At 42.5% G+C, this 7622-nt stretch overlaps 1 protein-coding gene and 1 non-coding gene across 4 annotated transcripts in view; one reads left to right on the forward strand and one right to left on the reverse strand.

Moving 5' to 3' along the window:
* RBM6 (RNA binding motif protein 6) overlaps positions 1-4126 on the forward strand; it is an 83737-nt gene extending 79611 nt beyond the window's left edge. For 2 of the 3 annotated variants that reach the window (XM_052653422.1, XM_052653405.1), the window contains exons 18-21: positions 618-692; positions 1375-1472; positions 3058-3187; positions 3927-4126. In XM_052653422.1, coding sequence (XP_052509382.1) covers positions 618-692; positions 1375-1472; positions 3058-3187; positions 3927-4052 — 429 coding nt within the window. In that variant the 3' untranslated portion in view covers positions 4053-4126. The remainder of the gene's footprint in view (positions 1-617; positions 693-1374; positions 1473-3057; positions 3188-3926) is intronic. The other variant, XM_052653498.1, reaches the window with a different exon arrangement.
* Positions 4127-6265: 2139 nt separating this feature from the next.
* On the reverse strand, positions 6266-6368 carry LOC128058170 (U6 spliceosomal RNA). The gene has a single exon (XR_008200410.1). It is a non-coding gene; the product is annotated as a U6 spliceosomal RNA (small nuclear RNA).
* Between the last annotated feature and the right edge of the window lie 1254 nt (positions 6369-7622).

Genomic DNA, 7622 nt, shown 5'->3' on the forward strand with positions numbered 1-7622 from the left:
CCATCTAGCTCTGACAGGGTGCAGTTTTCTCGAAAGGTGAGTCACATTCTGCCATATCTTCATGTAGACACCTTAAGTTTCTTATATATTCCAGAGGGCATTGTGTGGTGAAGCCACATGTGAGGAGTGGGGTACCCTCAAGGAGTACGGGGCTCTCAGAGCAATCTGTTGTTTCGTGTCCTTGGAGTGCCTTTTCATGTTTCTCTCTGGGTGTGAAAGAATGACTAGAGTCAGGATGGCTGGTGATGGTGGCGGTAGGCAGAGCGTGTGGGTATTTGGTTTTCTTCAGTGGTGTCTTCAGAGTCCCCTCTCCCATTTTTACCTTGGATAAAGAGATAAAAACCAGGTTTGTGTCTTCTACATTTCAGGAAGAAGTAGGATAAAATTCTGCCTTGTGCCACAACATGGAACTAATCTGTGTGTCAGAACATGGGTTCCCATTGGTGAGATTAATGCAAGATTTAGGGGTTGCTGCTTCCATAGTACAGTGATCACTTAGGAGAGTTGGCCAGTGAAAGGAGCCACAGTCCTAACACAGCTATCAGAAAAGGCCTAGACACATTGCTCGGACCACTCTTTTTGTAGACCTACACTCAAAGAACTCCTTCTCTTCTCAGCAAAACCTGGAAATCCACCGGAAGATAAAACAGTCTGAGCAGGAGTTAGCCTATCTGGAGAGGAGAGAACGGGAGGTAAGATTTGGTGGCATGTCAGTCCCTTGACCCCAGCTCTTTTAGTTTTCTGGTGTAACATATGCAGGCTGTGCTGAAGATCAGGAACGGAGAAGCCCCAAAAGATGGTGTGTACATTTCTCAAAACTCATCAAACTACGTTAAAGTGGTTTCATTTTTTTAATTTATAAATTGTACTTTGATAAAATTGGTTCCTTCAAAAGTAATGTTAGGGTTTCTGGGTAGGTCACATAACACTCCTCTTTCTTGCCCAGCTTTTAAAATCAATGAAAAAATGTTGGCTTGGGCTGCTGAAATAGCATCTTTTACGGTTAAAAACCAAGTTGGAGGAAGTAGCTTAGTCTGAGAGCCAAATGGACTTGCTATTTAGACCACACAATTAGGCGGACTCACTTAGGCAACTACAGGCTTTACTGGCCTATGACGGGTCTTATGTGATTGTTAGGAATCCATCTGTGGAGGCTATCTTTTCCTCAGAAGAGGGGAAGATAACCTGTTCTTCCCAAATTTACCAGTTAAGAGAAGCCACTACTTTCTCATGAATGTTTAAAGTGAGAGATTCCAGGAGTTACCAGTTGAATTCCCTTCTTGTTACAGGAAATACCCAGAATAAAGTGAAACTTTCCCACTCCCCCACCCCCTCAGATGGAAATCTCAGATCTGTTCTTCTCCTTACCAACAGGGAAGGTTTAAAGAAAGAGGAAATGATCGCAGGGAAAAGCTCCAGTCCTTGGATTCTCCAGAAAGGAAACGCATTAAATACTCCAGGGAAACTGACAGGTAAACTATAAACTCTTCACTCAGCCTACAGCTCCAGGCATAATGATCTCTTTCTCCACCTTGCTGCCTTTTTCTGATCTCAGAGAGAGAGGTTTTTGGGAGCAGGTTCTTTCTGAACTCTTTGAGCATGAGGTTCACCCCAGCCTTTTGACCACCTGTCTTAACACAGGCAGTATATATGTTTGCATGAAAGAATCATTGGCTGCTTAGCTGCTCAAAACCAGGGCTGGAGTGGCTGTGGTTGGGAACCCTTCCTCTTCTCATCAGTAATGCTGTATCTCTTTATTAACCTGATAAGAATGTCACACTCCTGGACTTTTTCTACAGGGAACCTTCATTCTCACATGTATGTGTGTTAGTCACTCAGTCATGTCCGACTCTTTGCAACCCCATGGACTGTAGCCGGCCAGGTTCCTCTGTCTATGGAATTATCCGGACAAGAATACTGGAATGGGTTGCCACATAAGTGCTGAATAAGTGGTTGGCTGGTGATACATAATCTGTAGCTTCCTGGGCTTCTTTTTGGTCAGAGAGCTCCCAAATTTTGAGTCCAGAGTTATAAAATTTTCTGATAGCCACTGTGTACAGATACTGCACCGAGTGCAAAGAATATTCAGGGGGATAAGATAAATATTATCTTCGGCTGTCTGAACACAGACTAAGGAAGGCTTCGGTGATAATTTGTCTCATAGGGCAGACACAGAAATCCGGTGAGGAAGGGAAGGGCATTTTAGTTGCAGGGAACTGCATGTTTCATGGATGAAAGAGAGAGGTCGTGATGCATTTGAGAAGTTGTACATAGCCTGATGGGCTGAATACTGGGAAAATGTGGTTGAGTGACAAGGAGATGAGGCTGCCTCAGTCCAGTTCATGAAGTCCATGCTCTTTGAACACCTTGCTAAGATTTTGTCGTAGGGCAGTAGGAGGTTATGAAATGATTTTAAGTAAGGTGTTGATCTAGTGAAATTTGGGCAGGTCTCTTCATTGGTAAGTGAAAGAACTAGTAGCCAGGATAGAATATGCCTCTGGGGGAAAGGTCATGATTTAGCATTATGTTCATGGCTGTTCATAGTCTGGATCAAGCAGCCTTTGGTCAGCTCCTACCGCTTCTCTTGTGGGCAAGTTGTATTCTTTCACTTTTCCCTGCTTGTGTCCTCCTTTCCTCCCATGCTTTTTCTAGCTCACAAGCTCATCATTCATTGAGAACCTGTTCAGGTATACCCTTTTTGTTAGAATTCCTCATTTGTGATGATACCCCTTCAAGTTTGTGATTTTTTTATTTCCATAATAGATATGTACTGCTGTCCCATCCATGGCTGAGCTCTTCAATGTGCTATAAGCATCTGTTGACATATTATCCTTCTCACATCCTTCCCCATGAACAGGGTCAGGTCTTAGTCTCTGTATCCAGGACAAAGCTGGTTTCGTAGAGAGCAGGCAATGAAAGATACTGTTTAATATGCTTTTTTTTTTTTTAACTGTTTAATAATCATAAGAGGAGGCATGTCCGAATCAAAAGGACAGAGGTTTTTATTGGGCTCACAAGCATATCACTGGAATCTTAGTATGTATGCTTCTTTTGCAGCGATCGTAAGCCTGTTGGTAAAGAAGGCATCGACAATAGCAGCAAAGGAGGCTATGTCCAACAGGCCACTGGCTGGAGGAAGGGGGCAGGCCTCGGATATGGCCATCCAGGATTGGGTTCGGCAGAGGAGGTGAAATGGTTTCCATCTTGTTAGGGGTGTCATGAACCTGGCGTATACCTAGCTTCCTCTCATTCTGTGGCCCACAACTATGTCCCAGCCTATTAGGTGGGCTTTCTCCACCACTGGCAAAGAACTTGAGAGCTGAGAAGGCTGTCAGTCTTTATTCCTAGGTTATAGCTAGGCATGCTAGGCTCTTTGCAGTTTGATTGGTGATGGGAAGCAGAGAGAGAAGTTGGAGTGGGGCTCATTTTACTGTTACAAAGAGGAAGACATGGGGTAGCATGGGAATCAGGCCGTTTAAGAGTGAAGAATAATTTGGTGAAAAGAACCAGGAACCAGCAATAGAAGGTATAAAGGCATCTCAGAGAGGAATTGTCATCAGAGGTTTTTGATGGCTAAAGTTTGAGGAACATGATATTAGTCCTGGTTCTCATGAAGGGCCTCACTCCTCATGTTTCAAGAAAAGAAGATAGAAAAGGTGATACAAGGGAACAGTGCCCATTTTGTGTTGTCTTAGTCCCCGTCTGAAAATGCCAAGTATAAGAGGTTGGCTTCTCATATTGCTGGTGTTGAATCCTGAAGTCATGGTGTCACCATCCTTCTTATTCATCTTGAGTGTTTATTAATTAAGCTTTCTTTAAAAATTCTCCTGTATCTTGCTCTCCTTACTAGTCCAGAAATGTTAAAGACCAGCCCTGAAGCTAATTAATTTACAGAGCCCACTTCAATGTTTGTCTTTGTTCTACAGACTGAAAGTCGGATGAGGGGTCCCAATGTGGGAGCTCCAGGAAGAACGAGCAAGAGACAGTCCAATGAGACTTACCGAGATGCTGTGCGAAGAGTCATGTTTGCTCGGTATAAAGAACTCGATTAAAGAGTGGAGACAAGTCCCATAGGACACAACCTCCTTCTTGTTTTGTTTGTCCGTCTCTCTTTTTGTTTTGTTACTGTTCTTGCTGCTAGAACTTTTTTAAATAAACTTTTTTTCAATGTGATTTTTTTTTTGGGGGGGGGTGGTTAAATTTTCCTCCCAGAGATGGGTGGGGGTTGGGGCTAATGGTAGGCGGGGGAGAATCCCTTGATGTGGGCCCATTTGAGGTGATGCTGAAATGGCAGCAAGGGCTTTCATGAGCTCTGGAACACTGCCTACTGTCAGTGTGAGAGGACTGGCTGCAGGGACCTTTGAACACTGCCCTGTATGAATACTGTCAGATCTAATCTCATTAGTGAAAACAGCATCTCATTATTGTAACTGCTAAGGCTGAACCTATTTCCATATGTGGGTTTATTACTCATTAGACCTTTAGAAGTGCTCTTCTGACTTTGTTGGTGGTCGGGGGAGGCAGTGTTGTGACACCTCTTTTTCTGAGTGTCTGCTGGGTGTTCAGTGCTTCACACATTGTGATCACCACAGCAAGCTGGCATAATAGGAATTACTATGCCAACATAATAGGAATTATGCCACTTCTCTGCAGCCACTGCCCCAGCTTCTCCTTCCCTCCATGGCTAGGATTCTCCAAAGAAGTGTCTGCCCTCTTTCAAATCTTTCCTTATTGCCCACCATATCACTCATACCATTTCACAGAATTTGCTTCCAAAGGAAAGGGTTTTTAAAAAAATTCTTTGCAGTTAAAAGGACTGCTGTATCTTGTGAACCTATTAAAACTTAAAAATAATATCTTAAGGGAGCATATGGTACTAAGAATTGCACTTCTCAGGTATCTCAGGGGAAGAATGTTTCTTAGAGAACTGCATGTTTGAAGGAACATCTTGATTGTATAAGGTAGGGGTTTGTAAACTTCTCTGTAAAGAGTCAGAGAGTCAGTATTTTAGTCTTTATATTATAAGTCATAGGATTTCTGTTGCAACTAACTCAGCTCTACTATAGTAAGAAAGCAGCCACAGGCAATACAAATGATTTTGGCTGTGGTCCAATAAAACTTTTATTTACAAAAACAGGTCACAAGCCAGAATTGGCCCAGGGCTTGTGGTTTTTGCCAACCTTTGGTCAAACGAGAGTCTGCATGCATAAAGGAGGACCAAGGAGGGTTCTATTTAAAAAAAAAAAAAAAAACTGAGTAGGGGTATTGGCATTTTTGGACAGGATGGGAGGGGTGGGAGAGGTAAGGAGATGGAGGAATATACCAAGGAATAAACATTTCTAGCAACAGTAAATGTGAATTTAAATAGTTTGCTATGCTGTGTCCAAGAATAACCCCTTTCTCTTAATCTTTTGACCCCTTCAAAAAGGAAGACAAACAGGAGTACATTGGCTTCAGGATCAAGAGCCCCTAGTTCTGGGCCTTGCTACCGGTAGGGCAGCATTTTAGAAGAAGGGCCATTTGAATCTTTCAGCCCTAGACAGATGTACTCCAAGAGCCCTTCTGGTCTAACTGATAGTCACAAGTGCATCTGTGTGATATGTCTCATTACTCCCTGTCCAACCTTCATTGAGTAGGTCAAAACACTTTTTGGAAGCTGGTCCAAGCTTTTCCTGAACTAGTCAGACTAAGTTTTCCTTCAAAGTTGATGTCATCCTGTTGGATGCTACATATAGATACACACATACTTATGAAAATGTAGAAAAGTCTATGTGTGTAGGCAGTACTATGGTCTGAATGCTTGTGTTCCCCACCACCACCAGTATCACCTAACACCAAAGGTGATAGTATTGCTAGGTGAAGACTGGGAAGTAATTAGGTCATGAAGGTGGAGGTATCAGCTGTCGTAATGGGATTAGTGCACTTATAAAAGAAATTCCACAGAAGTCACCATGTGAAGATACAAGAATTTTGCAGCCTAGAAGAGGGCTCTCACCCAAACATGCTGGAACCTTGATCCTGGACTTCCCAACCTCCACAACTGTAAGAAAAAAATTTTCTGTTGTTTACAACTTAACCATTCTGCAGCATTTTGTTATAGCAGCTGGAACAAAAGGTAGATAATAGATAGGGAAGCAGGTAGGGAGGTAGATAGATAGATAGAAAGATAGAGCCAGGAGAAGAGAGAAAAGTTATCCATTCTGAAATCCAGTGATTTCTACCTTTCCATCTATTCTCATGGGATGTTTTGGGTTTTTTTCTTCTTTTAAATATGGAACGCTTCACAGATTTGGGTGTCATCCTTGTACAAGGGCCATGCTAATCTTTATCGTCCCAATTTTAGTGTATGTGCTGCCAAAGTGAGGCATGTTTTTAATTATCCAAAGTTTCCAGGGTCAGTCACTTAATGTCCTTGAAGGATAAGCCTTAGTTAAAACGTGTTTTTCTGGGAAAAAGATTTCCTAGTATATCTGAAGCTTCTGGTTTAAAATCTCTTTTGCCATCCTTCTATTTACTCTTGAAAGATTTCTTCTTACCCAAAAAGAGAAGAGTATAAGTTTGGTTTTCCATAATTAATACCTTCCTCTGCATTGTTATGGTCTAGTTTTTCAATTTGTATATGTGACCTTAAAAGTCAGTTCCCTTAAACTGTATCTATAAAGAATGCCAGTGGGCAAGTTATGTCAATTGGATACATAGGTATACCACCATTTGATGAGTCAGGGTCCAAATATCTCTCAAATTGCTGAAGCATCTCTGCTGCTTCTGCTGCAAATGTTGCACTTTTAATTTTGGTAGTGGACTCATTTGTTCACTCAACGAATATTTATCAGTGTATACTGTGTGCCTGGCAGCAGCAGAGGCACTGGGGGATATAAAACTAAACAGAGAAAAGTCCTCACCCTTCTGGAGTTTACATTCTAGTGGATGAAGGCATGGACTCAAACCAAATTTACTAATTCAAATCCCAGTTCCACCACTATAGTGTGGAACCCATAGTGTGACCTTTTAGTGTGACCTACTGTTTCTAAAACAAGGACAGTGATAATGGTTTTGACTAGGAGACCAGCATTTGAGGCAGCTCTTTAAAGGTAGAGTCAACAGAAATTTGCTGACAGATTGAGTGCAAGGGAAAAAAAGTCATGGATGGCTCCCAGGCTGTGTTAATTTTGAGATGTCTTCCCAGTGGCTCAGCAGTAAAGAATCCACCTGCAATGCAGGAGACACAGGTAGGCATGGGTTTGATCCCTGGGTCAGGAAGTTCCCCTGGAGGAAGAGATGGCAACCTACCCCAGTATTGTCTGGAAAATCCCATGGACAGAGGAGCCTAGCAGGCTACAGTCCTTGGGGTTGACTGAACGTAACTGAACACAGCATACACAGACAGCCAATTAGTAACTATGAAATTGTTGTTCAGTTGCTCAGTCGTCTGGACTGCAGCATGCCAGGCCTCCCGGACCTTCACTATGTCCTGCTCAGAGTCATGTCTATTGAGTTGATGGTGCCGTTCAACTGTTCTATTAACCCTGGAAAGTAACTTTCCCGTGTCCTTGCCTTAGACTAAAGATTACCAATAAGATAATATTCTGAAGACTGCCTTCAAGAAACCTCTTAATTACCAG

This window comes from Budorcas taxicolor, chromosome 1 (genome assembly GCF_023091745.1).
Source record: "Budorcas taxicolor isolate Tak-1 chromosome 1, Takin1.1, whole genome shotgun sequence".
In the NCBI taxonomy this organism is placed as follows: Eukaryota; Metazoa; Chordata; class Mammalia; order Artiodactyla; family Bovidae; genus Budorcas; species Budorcas taxicolor.